The following is a 17,484-nucleotide window of genomic DNA, read 5'->3' as shown; positions in this document are numbered from 1 at the left end:
GGGAGTAAATTAATTAAGTAACCTCGCCGGGGACTGGTTCAGGTGGGCAGCAGATTTTCCCCCCCTTTGTGATGCATATTTTAAAGCGTCCTTACGCACCAACGCACACCACCGGAATCGGTTCAATTTCCCTCGATTACCGATCACCCCATGGAGGTCCTTTCGCTGATTCGCTGATTAAATGACGAGACCCGCAAACGGCGGGTATTCGGCCTCAATTAAGCTAATCAAAATAACTGTCACGCCGTTGTAACCTGTGCGGGTTTGTTCTCGCACCGTTCTCGTTGTTCTCGTTTCATCTCGATTCCACCGATCGGGCAGATCTTCGAGCTGACGGGCGTCCCGTTCGACAACCGGCTCATTAACGTACCGGCCGCCTCGGCCGTCTCGATTGAACCGTGCGCGACCAGCAGCAAGTCCGCCAAAGATAAGGTAACGCACCTTCCGGCGCAGTCGGCGGTACCGTTCATCCGCTACCCGCGGAACCGAGGACGACTGCTGCTGTCCAAGTATCGCTAGCCCGGCTCCAGCAGAATCGCTCTTCACGCATCCCATCCCTAACGAAAAACAAGCAGCATCGGTGCTTGCGATGCACGTCTCCTGGGCGCTGGTTGACAGGTTCATCTCGCCATCTTTTCGTCATTTTCGAGTGCCCTTTTCTCTCTCTCTCACTCTCTATCTGTCTTCAGCTTTGTCTGTGTCTATCTGTCGATCGAACGCGTAGAGCATTGTCATCGTCGTCGTCGTCGTCGTTGGCGTAACTGCATCTTTGATGCTCAGTTTCCCTTGCTGCTAGACAAACATACTCAGGACATTTGACAAATCAAAGCCCATACTCATATCACACACGAATCAATACAGAGCGCACAACATCAGCGCTTGGTTTGCATCGCTCTAAACCAATCGATCCAGACACACTTACACCACACAAGTGCTCACGTACACTCCGATTGATGTCCGCTCGTGATCCCTTTGGCGTAGTTCGATCCTTGGAAGCCACGTAGAGCCTTCCCAAGGCCTTTCCCTAGTAGGTCTTTAGATGCACCAGCGTGGTTTACAGGCTTATCCGCCACAAACTAACCTACGTCGGCTGCCGGGTGGGATGTAGCGAATACGAACCATTAATTGCATCCGGTGTGGAAACCAAAAATTGAATGCTCGTGTGTGTGCGTTGTTCGTACGAGCCTGGTCGCAATCTGGCCGTGCGTTAAGGATAATCGTTGAGAATTTTCAGCAACCTAGCGCCGTACCTAGCGCGTGGTAGTAGGTGTTTGCGAGAATGCTATTTTAATGCCATGTTTTCATTTTCTCTTTTCCACCTGTTTCGCCACAACCCTCCTACTCGACGCTCGACACCTCCCACAACCACATGTCCTGTGCACACTTCGTGGCGTTTTTTTGTTTCGCCTGCTCGTGGTTTGGCGCTTGTTTCACGCACTGTTTCACCGCATTTGGCTCGTCAAATCGCCTCCTGACGCGCTCCTTGAAATGGCTTCGTCCTTCTACACAAACACACGCACACACCTACACACACGAGAACGCAAAACCCCATTTCTCCGGCGAATGCACCTGCAAACCTGATGGGATTTGATCGCTGAAATCGGTAAACTCCGCAACATCACCATGACAACACGACGCCAATGCTGCAAATGTCACTCGGAAATGCAAAAAACAAAAAAACAAAAATGGCGCAGTATGCCTTGCGGCTGCCCCAGCAGGTACCGTTCAAGCTGAAGTAAGCCCGGTAGGCGCCCGCATTCTCGGCGGGACACGTCCAACATTCCGCTCGGCTCGGAGCACCAAACTGAATGCTGAAAAAAAAATCCGTCCACCGGCAGAAGCGGTCTTAGGAGCCTGATGACTGATCGTCCGTGTGGAGAAGCGACCTGGAAAACCCTCTCGAATTTGATAGTAAACATCAAACATGGATGGATGGAAAATTCCCACAAAAAAAAGGTGCATGCATGGCAATGGAACATGTGTTTACTAGCAAAAGGTCGGCCGCGGGTTTCTCCCTCTCGAAGGAACACGCGGCAGGATGCGAAATTCGTCAAAATGCTAATCACGAACCTTCCGATCCCGCCCACGCCGGTTCCAAGGGGTGCGGGTGCTGTGGGCGAATTTCCGGCAGATCTACAGGTGGAAAATGCAGGCTTCCACGGTTGCACCGGTGTGTGGTCGCACACGCGGAACCGACGGAACATAAGTTAGTGTAAGCCGATTTGAATGGTTGTGGTGTGGGCCATTTTCTTTGCCCGCTAACGTGTGCATTTGTGCTGTCCGCATCGATCGGTGCATAACCGCTTTGGGTACGCTATTCGGGGCACGTGCAGTCGCGAAAACCCACCCCCACGCTGCTATAAATAACGAATTGCGGCAAAAGCGCAAGGAGCTGAAAGTAAGCGCACGTTCCTTGGGTACCTGTTTGAATGGCACTCGCAGGAGCATGAGGTGCAAAAGACGTAAAATAAAAGAACTATAACATTGCATGGTAAGGCCGCTTTCGGTGGAGCTTCGAAATGGTTCGCGAATTTGGCGGAAGTGTACAAGGAACGTGACCGAGCAGAAAGAAACCCCGTACAGTGAACTAACGAACCGGCTTCGCGCAAGGAATGCACTGAATGCAGCGACGCTACTAATAAGATTGTTATAACCCACTTAATGCTGCCCGTCTCGACCGTTTGCTGGCTGGATCATGGAATGGTGCATGTTGTGCTTGATATTTATGCTCGAGGCACCAAATATACGACGCAGGCTGGTAGACTGACACACCTAATGACCGTAACGGTGATGTTTTAATTGACGTTGTGATTAACGACCAACTAACCAAGTAAAATGCTTATAGCTAATAGCAATTTATACAAGCACCACATGAGTTTTAAAGCTCAAAAACGACTACTCAACATATCAGTACGATATAAGAAGAAGCCTTAGCTGTAAAAAGGTTCCTTGCAGTACATATCTCTAAAGTATCATTAGACTAACTTTGCATGTTTAGCCGCACTGTTGGCTTATGAAACATATGGCTAGGAAGTTGTAGGACATCATTATAGAGCTGAAAGTGATATTATTAAGCGCCGGAAGTTCAACTATCCCGTGCGGGATCTCGTCGGGGACACCTCGCACGAAACAGGTAATGCCTTCCAGTACCTCCGTAGCACACAGTACCCCGTAGGCGCGATTCTAGCGAATGTTACCAGTACGGGCTGAAATTCACCGCCGACACGCCGTTTGTTGTTAGCGTTTAAACGTCCTAGTTAGCGAGTTGTGCCTGCGTAAACTCGGTACAGCGCCATTACCATTCGTCTAAGCGTCCTTCACGACAGCGTCTGTTCCCATGGTAACCGATGTGATTGGCGTAACCAACGCGTTTAGCAGGTGTTCTGCAAGGTTTGGGTGGGTTCTGTTTGCTGATCATCCATTTTTGCCGTTCCGGGGGCGAACTCTATCACGATCATTGCGTTGCGTTTCATGGCTCGTTACTCGTTCGCGAATCACCCATCGTTGCCGTCGAATCACGTGAGCTAGAAACCCCCTTCATCCGATCTTGGTTCTCTCGAAGGCGCATCACTGTGTAGGAGTACCAGCGCTAGGATCACTCGCAAGTTGACGTTTCCGTGCTTCCTGGCGTTTTCGTTCGCGCGCGCATCATCTGGGGGATTCGTACATTTTTCATAAACGAACGATACGATACTAACTGCTCGCTGTCTCTACCGTACTGCTGCACTTGTTGCTCTGGCGGGTTCGGGGCAGGCACAGCAACTCGCAGCGATCAAGAGCCAGCTGACCTGTGAGTATAAGCGGGTAAGAACAGCGCTAATCACGTTCTCAGCCAAACCACCGTACAAAATTTGAATATAGACTCATATCTATTCGCATGCATTCAGCCTAAGCGTCGGTTCGGAGAAGTGTATGTCTGAGAGACAGGTCCGGCGTCGGTCGATAGTTTGAGTTGCATAGGCGGTGCGTGGCATTGGCGAAATTGCAGCGATGAAATGAGTGTACGCATTGAGAAGTGAAGTTTATCCCAATCACACACACAAAAAAATGATAATAATAAATAACCCTCCGACGGACATATGATAACGATTCACATAGCAAAAAAAACCCCTCAAATAAACAGTGCTCGAGCAAGTCACCAGCAGGCTAAGAGCAAAACAGCACGGGAATTTGAGTAAATCGAAGCGCAAACGCATCGTTTCGTCACGGTAGTTTTGTTACTGAACCAATCTATCTGCATCATGCTTTTGTGCTGGTCCCCGAACAGTTGTACTGCTACCTCTTGTGGAGTTGCTACCGTAAATCCTTAGGAAGGGAAATAGAGCTAGAATTGCATTTTTACTTCGGTATATTTAAGAGAATTTTCAGGAAAGCGTTCAACTTAAAGGCAACAAAATAAAATTCGACTCTTCCGGCGAGGAAAAGTGCATTTCCTCAAATATTTCAACCTCTGTAAAGTCATCTGTCACTCGGCGTTGGAATCGTTGGAATGTCCCCTATTAGTTTAAAGTCTCTCTTGATTTTAAATAACATTTTAAAGATCTACAACCCATCAGCTGCAGACACAAGAACTGTCGTCTTTATATTCTTCCGGTGCCGGTGCCAAATCAATTGGAAGCAACGCTACGTTCACCGTTCTCCCCACGGAATGCAAAACTTACCCAGACTTATCCGACAAATTGTGGAAGCCGTACAAATACCCCGGAGGGATTTTCGCAAATCTTACTTATCAACCTTGAAATCCAATTCATCCCTTGGTTCCGGGGGAGGCGACCTTTCGTTCCATTCAGCGCGTCCGCTCCATCGGGCCCCGCCCCCCCCCCCATTCGTCCACTTCCGGTTCCGGTTGGGTTGGACCATCCTGCAAACCAATCGGCGATGGTAGAACGTCGCCACGTTTTGGGTCTTAGATTTGGCTTTCCCTGGTGTCTTACGAACGTTTCATCTTTTCGCTTCCGTTTCCGCTCTCCGTGGCCGGCTGCACAGAAAAGTGTCCCCGTCGCTCGCCGCCGGTCGTATGATTTCGATGGCATACGCAAATCACACTCGTAGCTCGCCAGGCAGACACATCCTCACATAACGAACTCTACACAGGCGCTGCCAACGATTATTGAATCCCTGCCGACCGTAAGAAGATGATGCTCTCGCAAAAGTAAAAAGTTAAATCCGTTGAATAGAAAACACTTTTGCGAAGCGTTTAGGCAGTGCTACGTTTACAAATGGCACCGTTTGGAACTGTCTGCTCAGGAAAATGCAACGTTTCACACCTTGGTGTACACACCTTGGGCTTGGTGGAGGTGACTTTGCTCCTTGAAATGCCTCCTTGGATTTTGAGCCGAATGAGCTATCCTGTTAAATGCCACCACAGCAAGCGGGATGATTTTATGTACTACTTTTTTGTTCGTATTTTTTGATACTTTAATACGTTTTTATTTTCAAAAACACGCTCTGTTAAACACACGACACCGTTTACACAGTTTTCAGCAGATGAAAAAAATAGGCAAATTTATAAAGGACATGCAGGATTACATCGGGTCACCGTTCAGCATTCCGTTTTGCAGCTTCCTGGTGTTTTCTCTCTTCTTTGCCCTGCTTACAGTTTGGTTTTGTATTTTGCTTTGTTTGAGTTGGGTACATTGCTTGATTTGAATTTTACTTTAACCGCTTCCTTTAGCTTTTATTGGTTAGCCTCCAAACGACCTCTTTCATCCCACGATGGATTTGGGGCGTTTGTATTTACCGTAACGTTCTGTTAATGGCTCGGTAGTAACTGATCGTTTTGCTTTATGTTTTTTTTATCTATAGTTTCGTTTATTTTTAACAACACACTAGAACAGCACACAGTTCTGTACGCATTTAGTTACGTATTCGTATGAATGATTTAGCCGTATTTGGTTTGTGTATGTTGTGTTTTCTTGCGTTCTTCGTACAATGGCTTCGGTTTCGTTTTGTTACTGCTTAAGGTTTGACCGATGGAATGCGCTCGTAAGGAAGTGAATTTCCCTGACGCCGTTACTAATGCACTTCTGTTTTTTCTCCAATTTCCATCTCTCTCTCTATCTCTCTCTCTGCATCGGCAATGCAAATGAATCCTGCTGCGAAAATTCGGCTACCAACCCAACAGTATAAGCTCGATTTCAGTGGACTGGCGGGCCGGGCGGCAGCCGGTGGTTCGCGGGACGATGACGGCGCTTCCGGACTGCAGGGTGACAGCAAGGGCTCAACGACCAGCACCGAGGCGAGCATGTGACAGTACGGGATGGCCCGCCGGGGCGTTAAAGGTGACGCCCGGCGGACCCGAGTCTCCTTCCTGCTCTTTTAGAATAAGCATTAAACATTGCATATGTCCATATTTATCGAATTTATATATGTTTGATGGTTCTCGTAGTGCGAGAAGCAACGACGAACACATACTAGAGACGGGCAGTCCGTGCAGCCAAACGAAGCCAATCCACCAGCCATTACTGTTTGTTAATATATGTGTATATGAAATCATAAATATTGAAATATGAATGTTTAGTGACCAGGAATCCAAAAACAAAACAAAGAACCGAGGAGTGAGGAACGAAACCAAAACAAAGTATAAACAACAAAAAAATCCAACCTAGGAGCTATGAGAGAGAGAAAGAGAGAGAGAAAGATAAATCTTTACCTAACTACTCAACCTGAACTAGCTGCATGCACTCGTGTTTTTCTTCCAGGCAAAACTTAGGCAAACAAACAAAAAAAAACAGAATAGGCTCAATCTTTGATCGTAGAATGGTCAGTTTTCTCTAGCGCGGTTTCCTTCGCGATTTTCAACCGCGGCTTAGCGCGATCTCTCGCGAGAGGAGGTTGCATCCTATTCCCAGGCTTCGAGCACGCGATCGTCGACAATTCCACCCCCCCTAGTTCCCCACCATTGCACCAGCACCACCCGCCCGTCGCCCAGGGCCCCCTTTAAGTCCCATTTTAGCTCTCTGCGCTTCGCACCACGTTCACGTTCTATATAAGAAACCCGTTGTTCTCTTAACTCGTAGCCGTGTACTTCTCGAGCCGGTGTTCTTGTCGCGTTTCTTAGCGATCACCCTTAGCGTCCAGTCTCCGGCACACGTAGGGCTAGGCTGTAGTCCGGATCAGGCTCTCTACTAGATGCTACTGCACGATCGTGGCCTCGCCGCCTCACGGCAGGCGCTTGTTTCGGGTGGCAAGGACAACGAATCTAGCGCGATCGCTCGCACCACAAAACGCTTGTCAAAAAGAGAAAAGAAAAAGAAACGGAAACAATGTGTTCACAGCAGTTTCATCTTTGCGTTGTTCGTTCGAAGGATTCTAATTTAAGGATTACGTTTTAAGCAATGGCAAAACCGCTTTACCCACCGGTTAAAGCTCTCATATCTACGTTACGAAGCCCAAAACACAGCCCAATGGTGGGTGTGCTGGGTGTTTTGTGTGTGTGTGGGTGCATGCGTGCGTGTGTGTATAGTTTTTAAGCGTTACTGCAAGCAATGCATAGCAGTCATTGTTCGGTTTATGCGTACACCTTACGGTTGTATTGAGTATTGAAGCAGCTTAAAAGTATCATATGGAGCGCGCCCGTCTGAGAGTACGTTAAGCGAGATCCGAATAATAAAACTGCAACGCGGTTGCGATTTTCGTGATTAGTATTTCCTATTATTATTTCCCCCCCCCCCCCCCCCTTTTTCCACGCCGGTTCGTTTGCCCGCACGAAACGCGAAACAAGTGTCCACGTGTTTTTTGTTTGTTTTTTTCTTGTTCTTATTCTCGGCCAACACCCGTCGCACTGCTTACGAAACTGGCGAGTATACGCGATACGCGAACGATGGCTTCTCTATCGACACTGCTTCCGGGATTCATCTGTCACGAATCCAGAGCCTCTTTGCTCGATTTCCTTAAAATGATGTTGAAACAAAAAACGAACTATCATCGAAGTCTGATCGATGAAAGGGGCAGCAAAATCCAGTGCTCCCAGACAGCAGGGGTATGCATCATCGGGATCCACGCCACGTGCGGTACAAAGGACCGATCAATGATAAATTATGCAGTCTAGCCAGCTCCATCCATGGGTAAAGGACACCGGAAGGATGCGAAAGTGCCTGCACACGCGCGCAGTGGATGCTTTGATGAAGTGCTTGGGAGCCGTTCGGATGGAGAACCGCGAACATTGCCAAAAATGTTCACCTTTTTCCCGCTTCCTGCCGGAAGTTGCTTCCCCCCCCCGCCCACTCCCCACTGCTATCACTCCCAGCTATCGCTCTCTTTCTCTCTTTCTATCTCTCTCTCTCTCTCCCCGTTTCGGGTCGGTTCCTTCGACGGCTCCAGCCGGACGCTCCCAAGCGCATCAAAGTAACCCGGGTGACACATACCTTTTGCAAATGTCGCATCGCAGCAAGCGTCAGCGCAGCATCCCACGTGGCACGACGCCATAAAAAGAACAGTGTGGAAGCTTCTCGAGCGGGAAGCGCGCATCGGAAAGCTTCCGCATTTTTCTCGCAGTGTTTGTGTGTGTGTGCACACGCGAGGATGCGTATTACTGACGACGCAGACGGAACATTTCCATCGTGTTCCATTTGAATCTGTAGAGAAAACGAAGAGGAGACAAATTAGAAGCGTTAAAGAAGCGGTCTTTCCAGAGACAGATTTGAAAATGCATGCATTGTTTCTGAACAGAACAAAGGCAAAACACGTTCAAAGCAGCCAGATGCGCGAGTGTGGGAAAGTGGAAAGCAAGCGAACGAATAATTAAATGAGCATTTAGCTCGCAAACCAACCACGTTGACCGTAAGCGTTGGTCATCGCTGTGGTTTTTTTTTTGCACCGAAAAGTTGAACGACAAAAACACCAGACGTCACCTGCGGCGGACAGGTTGTAAAATAATGAATTTCAATTTAAGCAGCAAAATTGCGTAGATGGAGGAATAAACTCAACCGTGCCCAACCGTGGCCGAACCCTATTTTCTTAGGGAGTTAATATCCAAAACGATACAAAAGGCACCATTACCGTAGCCAACATTTCGTTATGGTTTTGTCTTTCGTTCCGTAGCTAGGATAGTACTGAAATAGCAATCAAGTGATCACATCCCAAGTCTGCGGGAAGGAATAAAAGTAGTTTGTAAAAGCGATTTGTCTGCAGCTGGTAAAACACTACATACAGGCTACTAGTGCAGAACGAACTTTAGAGCGCAGTAGAGTAGACGAGCTCACCGACGATGGCTAATGAGCAACTCCAAGGAATGGATTAGTTGTGATCTCCTCTAAGAATTTAGTAGTACGAGTCCGAGTGGTGGTGGTGTTGTTTTGTACAATGAAAAATTCTGTTGCCAGCTTTTCCATACGACAGGGTGGCTGATTTCTCATCTAGCTCACGATACATCGTGAGAGAAAATAAAAGAAGTAAAGGTAATAAGCTAGATAGACATTTGCAAGTCCGTTACGAGCAGGAGACGGAAATTCTTTTCACGATGGTGTGGTGCAGGAATATTTTCATGTTCAGTTCTTGTGCATTTGTAAGTTGTAATTGCAGCATAGCGGCATAGCGAACGGTATCGAACATGATAACAATGCGTAGTGCGAATGTGTTTGGAGGTAACAAAACCCACAACAAAACTTGATTCTACCATCGTAGCGTAGCGCTCGTGGAGAAGCTCAAGCAGAGAACTAGTCGTAAGGAATGGTATTTAATCTCGATGGCCGGTGTTTGAGTGTTGATCCTTGGGAGAATCCGTAAGAATCATACCTGAACTCCCTGTATATTGTCTGTATGTGTGTATGTGCGTGTACGTGTGCAGGTCCGTGCGTGTGGAAGCGTGTAAATGTATCCGCGACATTATTCGACCGTTATACGATCAAAACCCCTATTATTAGAGTTTAACAAACTAAACCCTTCAAGTGTTGTGAAAATGAGGTTATATTGGAACCGTAGTAAGGCAATACTTTAGCGCATTCTAGCGAGCAGGTCCGTTCATGTGGAGTCCTTGCTCTGTTGGAGGCGAAATCAACAACTCATTTATACAAATCACTAGCGTCATTACACTTTGATAGAATTTCGCGAAAGAGTATATTATCGATGTCGTATGTATGCTACCCGAGCAGAAAAAAAACTGATATTGGAAAGGCGGATAAAACGGCGAGTATGTGAGGTGTTGAATTGAAGTATTGTATAACTTTTTACACATTTATTTAGTTGAAACCGCTGGTTTATAAAAAAACGTTAAACGTGTTGGAACGGTTAAATTCTACTCAGTTGAAACGGAGACATATATAGACTATTTTCATATGCATTACGTTAGTCATTTTACAGTAAAACTAAAGTTATCGAACTGAGCATTGATGTTGATGGGTTTGATTTGTTTTCGGTAATATATGTACTTTCCCGCATTACCAAGAACCAGTTCAGGCTAAAAGTTCGATTGTTGTTGGCTTCATGAAGAACCAGCACGGAACCAATGGCTGGTATTTGCCGTTCGCAATGCTTAACATGTAATGGAACAAAGATGGATACAACACTACACACTGCAAGTACTACACTATCAAACTACTTAGAGGCACTATATGCAACTAAACGCAACCGAACGAATCAAACAAAATGTCAAACCAACCTAGAAACAACCCAAAACATGCAACGTGCTACAAATCAAGATACAATAATTACCATCTAGGGACACATGGTGTGATGAGCAGGAAAAACCCCCACTATTGACAAATTAGTTTCCAGAGAGATCTATCTAATAGCCGCTGATAGTGTTGATGAGTGAAACGTTGAGCTTTTGCGGATCGGAATCGGATCGAGGAATCGAAGGTACAGAATAAGGTACGGCAATTACCCACCAACTAACATGTAAGCTAGGTTGTTCGGAAGGGCGTTGGGCAGGTTAAACAGGGGGCAGGATCAACACAGGAAGGATGGCGAAGTAGTGCGAGAAACTTTCATAAAGTTTCCGGTACAAGTTGACCTAATGGAATGCAGTTTGGTTAAGGGATCGAAATTATCATATCGTGTTGAATCGCAATTCAGTTGGTCTGCGAATGGAGACCACTGTCAAGCAATATTATGGTTGTTGCGTACGTTCGTTGATTTAATGAGCATCGTAAATGCAGTAAAGCATCAGGAACACAAACATTGCGAAACGAAGTGAATGAAATGTTTAAGTTTGTCGACTTCTTTATGCTTTTCAAACAGCAACAGCAACCACGGTTGCTTGTAAGATACGACCAAGAACGCAGCTCAACGAAAGTAGATAGAGTTCAATCACCAGAAGTAATTTCATAAGAAAACAATCATTGATCGAAAGGAAATGGAACATAAAATCCTGCGCGTTTTGGAGAACGAAGTTTGAAATTTAACGTCACAAAATCATATGCGAGATGCGCGCAAGAAACATATTATAGTACTTCGATCCGCGACCGTTACCTTCTAAACAGACAGTATTTAAGTAGAATAGGATTGGATTTGTCGATGCGTGAACGCATATACAGTATCAATTACAACAAGGCAACAGAAATGATATTCGATCTTCTCTTCTCACACTATTTCGTACAATTGGCATGTTCGTATGAAGTTGTTCTAGAAATATGAAACGGTAGCAGCCAGGACGAAGATAGGAACTATTTTTCGTGTTCTGCTAGATGGTCAGGCCGCCAGGACGAGATAGATGTGTAAATTTTTTCCAGGATTTGTCATGGCTAGTAGAACGCAATGCGTTGCAGGAGAAACTTTACCGTAAAACTGCATTAAGTGCATTCGTAGCTGGTTGGAATGCCGCAAGAGTTTTCTAGTTGTTCCATCTAATGATATAGTGATAGACCTTTTTGCTAGACGTCGTCTTCTTCTTCACTTTCAAAGTGTTTTTTGATTATTTCTCCGACTACTTCCCATAGGCTAACCGTGGTCAGAAGCCACCACTGAATCGGAAATTCATATATAGGCGTATTTTTGTATCCCAGATCTGCCACGGTTTTTGTATAATTCTGATAAATGTAGTCAACCGAGTCAAATCATTCATCCTTGTATCTCAACTTCCGCTAGTAGTTGCAAGGAACACGAGAAGACAAAGTAGAGCTCCACTTAACGAGGAAACTGGAAACTTTCACCCAACTGAATGGTGTGAGCAAAAAAAAAAATCAACGAGGCTAATCTAGAACGACAGAGAGCATAGAGCTAAGGAAACCGTATTTAACCGTGCATAATGAAAGCCGTTGTGAATCAAACGATAGAGCACGTAGCGAAAGTAGAAATGATGCAGCAAATAGTGCATCGATATAAACAAAGAATAAAACAACAATAAAAACACAGAAATGTGACGAAGGTACACGATTGGATATGCAAAACCAAGCTTGAATGTTGAACGTATACCGCGTAAGCAAAACGTTCAGATACGACGCATCAGAACTGGTCTCAAAATGAGCGAAAGTGGATTGTATAAATAGATAGACATATCATTTAAATCTTTGGAAACGGAAGCTGCAACGGAAGCGAGCGTTTATTTAAGCAGAATACTATGCAACGATAAGCGAAACAAACAAACAAACAAAAATCCAACCTACGGTACACCATTCGATAGCGATCGAGCAAACGGAACAGAAAGAAAGCGAAAAAAAAACGAACACAGAAAATGGAAACCAATAAAGAACATTGTGAAACACAACCAATATATTCCTATGACACATTTCTAATCAAACCAACGCCAACTATGATCACGGGGCAACAAAAGCATGAATAATAATAATAGATAGATCGCAGGCGAGCGAATCGCAGTAGGCGTCAGCAATACACATATGCAGTGCGCGAGGCGCATCACACGGATTGGATGGCCGTGTGCGGTCAAGGAAGGATATGTACGATGTTCTGGCAGCAACTAGCGATAGGTAATACTAACTGTAAAAAGTCAGCAACCGTAGGGCCAAGAGGAATAGCATACAGAGGGATGAAACAAAACCGAAACTGTAACAGTCTTGAAATATTCTTAAATAAAAATTCTTTATTACAATTATTAACGGTGCGATGTGTGGTCTTGGATATTTTTACTGCATAAAAATGATGACAATTTGGAGGGTTTTTCCACTTCTACCCTATATGATGCACCCTGTGCGTGGATTATGCTCGTCGATTGCGTACAAGCTTTTGCGCACCCCTATGAACGTTGCATGCAATTCTGCATCCGAGCGTAGCATAGATTGCTGCATGCAATCCGTTCACGTTGAACGCCATAAACGGTAGGGTGTAGATTTTTCGCATTTTTCTTCGCCATATCCACTCTGCTAGTATGTCCCTTCCCATGCACCTTCATCTTGTTGCACTTCCAAAACCGAATTTACAAACCGGGAAGCAGAACAGACTCGTTCAACGAAACAAAACCAAAACGGTGCATGATTATCTTCAATCACTTCTCCGAAGTCTATTCCGCCCGGCCAGCCAGCCCAGCTGGGAGCAGGTTTCCCTTTCGCGTATCTGACTTGCACCATCACCCAGCCGAACGATCGCCGGTGATCGAGTGGGCGTTCGTGCGGAGCCTGCTACACTAATTGTCCTTCTCTTCGCTCTCCAAGCGCTAGAACGGCGTGCAGGTCCGTGCAGCCACCGCGCTCGTGCAGCCACCGATTGTTTCGGATGATATTCAATTGTTTCGGTGTTCGAGTTTGGCGAGTCCGCAGGCACCGTTCGGTGATGGTGGGCAGCCCAGTTGCAGCCCTTATCTATCGCGGATGGAGCTTTGCTCTTTCGATCTGTGGAAAGGATAATGCAGCTGCGGTTCAGTTCTCCAGTGGAATGCACTTTCAAGCCACGCTGGGGTTGGGCTGCTGGCGTGAGGAGTGTTAAATAGGCGCTCCGTATTTAGGTTTAACCCTTGCAAAGCTGGAAGCGATCGAACACAAAGCCCTTCGCCAAAAACCCTGCTTCTCCAACTGCACTTCGAATGCATTTTCCCTTCACGCTGCACCGTTGTGTGGGTCATTTCTTCCAGAGTTTTCCACCCAATCCGCGATTCGTCGGGCTGATTAATGTGATCATTCTACAACTCGGTCGGTGTGGAGGTGGATCCATTTCAGCAAAGCCACTCGCAGACGATCAAGAGCACGGTTCGTTTGAGCCGCAACGATGACGACATCGGAGCCGCTCGAGTGGAAACGAAATTGAAAACGATGGCCCGCCGGTGGGCCATTTTCCTTCTTGCCTCATCATCAGCGTCATCGGGTGGGGTGGGGCTTGTTTGGTTGGGCTTCCTTTCTCTTGCTTGGCCCAAAGAAGAAGTGGCCAGATGGAATATCTCTCGGCGCAGTAGGTTGATGAATATTCTAATTTATTTTTCCTTTCGCGTTCGGATTTTGACCATGAGCGATGCAACTTGCATTTTGTTAGCGCATTTCCTCATAAATTTGTGACAGCCAAAGAAGGTTAATCGCTTTTCCCTTTAAACAGACCCAATCAAACGTTGCACGTGTTAAAAACAAATAAAATTTAAATAAATCCACCCATTTCAGCCACTGATAAATCATAATTGCATAATTTCGGCGGCTCGCAGCCACCAGACACACCTGTACGGGTGGCTATCTTGATTTCCTTTCGCCCGGAATTTCCACCAACGCGGTTGGAATTCGCGCCCTGCCCCGCCTTGGAAACCCTTCGAGCGATTGTCTAATGCCGTTCCGACATTCCCCATATCGAGATCGCCTTTCCGACTCGAACGGTTTGCACCACCCGCGGCCGATGGCGGCATAATTAATTAGAAAAAACGGCAGCGCGAACACCGGCCGCCCTTGTTTCGAACCGGGGCTGGAGAAGTCGCGTTTGGCCGCGAGCTTCTTGATTGGGCTCGGGTGGTTCGGGTGGAAAACACGTGCGAAAAGAAAAGCGTGTTTTTCTAATTGCCTCGCGGCACGCCCGGGCTTCTTTCGGTTTGTCTTTGCCGGGGACTTTGTCTTTCTCCCAATCTGACTGTGATCGTGTCGCGTGTTTGTTGCACCGCACACGGAACGGGTGGCCTCGAACGATGGCATTAATCCTAGAGGCCCTTTTGGAGGGTACCAGAGAGTGGACGGACTGTGCTGTGAAGGTGCAGAGCGAGGATTATAGATTTAAGCTACCGTCTCAGCTGAAGGTTGTTTGCGTGGTTCCTTAAACGAACGGGCAGTAGCACTAGAAAGCGGCGGTTTTCAATCGAAATAAGGCATTCCATGAGTTGGTGTACTGCAGAATCAATATAAATATTGTTATTTATTTTAATTTTATAAACGATTCTGTAACTCAAGAACTGAACTGTTGGTGTTATACTGTCGTGTCGTCCTGTATCAAATTCACCTCCCAAAATAATCGTTAGCATAGCAACCAGTGCAAGGCCTGCTTTGTCTCAGCACGAAATGCACTTTAAACCCAACGTTCGTCGGGTTCGTCGCTTAACTATCGCTTAAGTCGTGTGACCGTTTCGCTCCTCGAGCGCTTCCGTGCTCTTCTTGCACGCAATTGTTTGCACATGCGTACCGAGCGAGCGAGAAGGCATGCTTTTAATACGGCGTGGTTTATGAGCGCGCCATCTCTCCGGCAAGATAACAAGCGAGTATTCCCTGCACCCAAGCGCCTTTTGCTAAAATAGCACCACGGCACGGCAGCATGTTATGCGCATGCTTGCTTCCCACCCACGAGCACCCCCACCCCCAGAGCAAGCGAAAGCGTGTGCTGTTGTATTCCCGCCTGATTAGCACGATTTATCGGCATTGACAGATATATCAGCAATTAACGGTTCGGTTCGACCGCGGGGGCGTCCGTTTTTCCATTCGGATGGGTAGAAAAACCCCACCGAGCAGACAAACCCACCAAAAGGGACGGTCTTGCGCGTGTGGAAAGGTGCGGCTTCGATTTCGCGGGACCTCCGCAACAAAATGGGAGTGTGCCATTTCCGTGTTTGCCGTCGCATGGAAAGTGAACGAGATGTCAGGGGTGTTGGGGTCGAAAGCTTTTTTGCCTTTTTCCACCCGTGCGGGGGTGCTTTAAGGGATGTTTTTTTTGTACCATCTTTGGTGGGTGGATATTTAATCAGCGCTGATAACGGCCCTCACTCAGGGCAGACAGGAAGGTGTCTTTGGTTTGGTTTAACGAACTTTCTCTCTTCACTCGGTGGCCTAGATAGAGTCATTTTAAATGTTCCATTTGACTCATGTATTGTTTTGATTTTAAAACCGAGTTTCCTCTGAAATAGCAATAGTTCGGTTATGTTCGACCTTCTTATAGTATAACGGTACATTTTCTTACCAAGGACATAATTAAATGTGCACGCATTCTTTAACCATAACAAAGAACCAAATGAAAGGTCCAAATACTTCACGAGATTTGTAAAAAAAAAGAGTCGAGCTCTCCGAAACCTTACTCCCTACGATTCCATTCATCAACCCTGCATGGAATTTCGTTGTGATATGATTTTACTTTCAGCTCGATATCGTTTACACAGCGCACGAGCGTGAGGTGAAGGCTAATTGGTGCACCCTACCTCTGGACCGATTCTCCCTCGAAAAAAAAAACCCCAAAAGCTCACCCACCCTGACGCCAAGAAATGACCCAACAAATCATACGCCGCACGACAGGCTGCGTCACGTAACTGCGTGGATAAGCCGGTGCATCCCTTCACCGAGCGTGGAAAACGATCCGCACTGAAGGTGACGGAGCCGTGAGTGAGTGAGTTCAATTTCGCCCCGAGAATGCCCAAAAGGGGTGAAGAAATGGCCCAGTTTCCCCGTACGATCTTTCACGAAACGCTAGCTCTTCTGCTGGCACTCGAATCGGCACAATGCAATGGCGCTTGCTGCATTCGCGCACGGTGAAAAACAGAATACATCTCCACCCCAATTTCCTATTGCTTGATCAAACCAAACGAATCGTGAGGCATCAATCTCAACCGGGTCCCGTGCCGAACGCGGCAGGAACGTCCACCGTATCAAAAATAGACCGAAAATAGCACAACAACGGCCTGGGCGATTGATTCTTCGCGGCACCAAAATGTCGAACCCCTAAGTGCAAAGCATGCGGTTGGAAGTTGAATGCAGCATCAAAAGCAGCCAGCAGCGGCGCGAGGGCTTATGCAACGGAGCGAAAGATCAATCTTGTGCAACAGAATTAGGTCATGTTGGCGCGTTGAAGGGGTGGTTTTGGGGAGCAAGGCGAAAGTGCCCGGGCCCTGGGGTTTTCGTGAGCGAATTAGGGAGATTGGCGATTAGGGAGGCCAGAACGGCTTTTCGATTCGTTTTTCCTTCCCCGAAAAGCGATTAATTTCAAATCGTTTCAGAGGAGAAAAGGCCTTTATGCTGGTGGGATTGTGCAAAATTTCATCAAACCGCTCCGCCATAGAATGGTTCAATGGATTTAATTCGCTCTCTCGCTCTCACACTAATTCCCATTCACAGAACATCAGATTCAGAACGCCCTCACCCGGATTGAGGCTTTTCCCTTTCACCGAGAAGTACGTGCGAGCGTTGCAACGGTTCTTGGGTGGATTTAAAT

At 46.8% G+C, this 17,484-nt stretch overlaps 1 protein-coding gene across 1 annotated transcript in view; it reads left to right on the top strand.

The window, feature by feature from the left end:
- The window catches only part of LOC128730913 (alpha-catulin), a 52,080-nt gene extending 45,830 nt beyond the window's left edge, over window positions 1-6,250 (top strand). Inside the window, exons 12-14 of the mRNA XM_053824003.1 lie at window positions 322-432; window positions 3,760-3,804; window positions 6,125-6,250. Coding sequence (XP_053679978.1) covers window positions 322-432; window positions 3,760-3,804; window positions 6,125-6,250 — 282 coding nt within the window. The remainder of the gene's footprint in view (window positions 1-321; window positions 433-3,759; window positions 3,805-6,124) is intronic.
- The last annotated feature ends 11,234 nt before the right edge of the window (window positions 6,251-17,484 follow it).

Source organism: Anopheles nili, chromosome 2, assembly GCF_943737925.1.
Source record: "Anopheles nili chromosome 2, idAnoNiliSN_F5_01, whole genome shotgun sequence".
Lineage (NCBI taxonomy): Eukaryota > Metazoa > Arthropoda > Insecta > Diptera > Culicidae > Anopheles > Anopheles nili.
The sequence above is the reverse complement of the archived record's forward strand: the minus strand, read 5'-3'. Positions and strand labels throughout refer to the sequence as shown.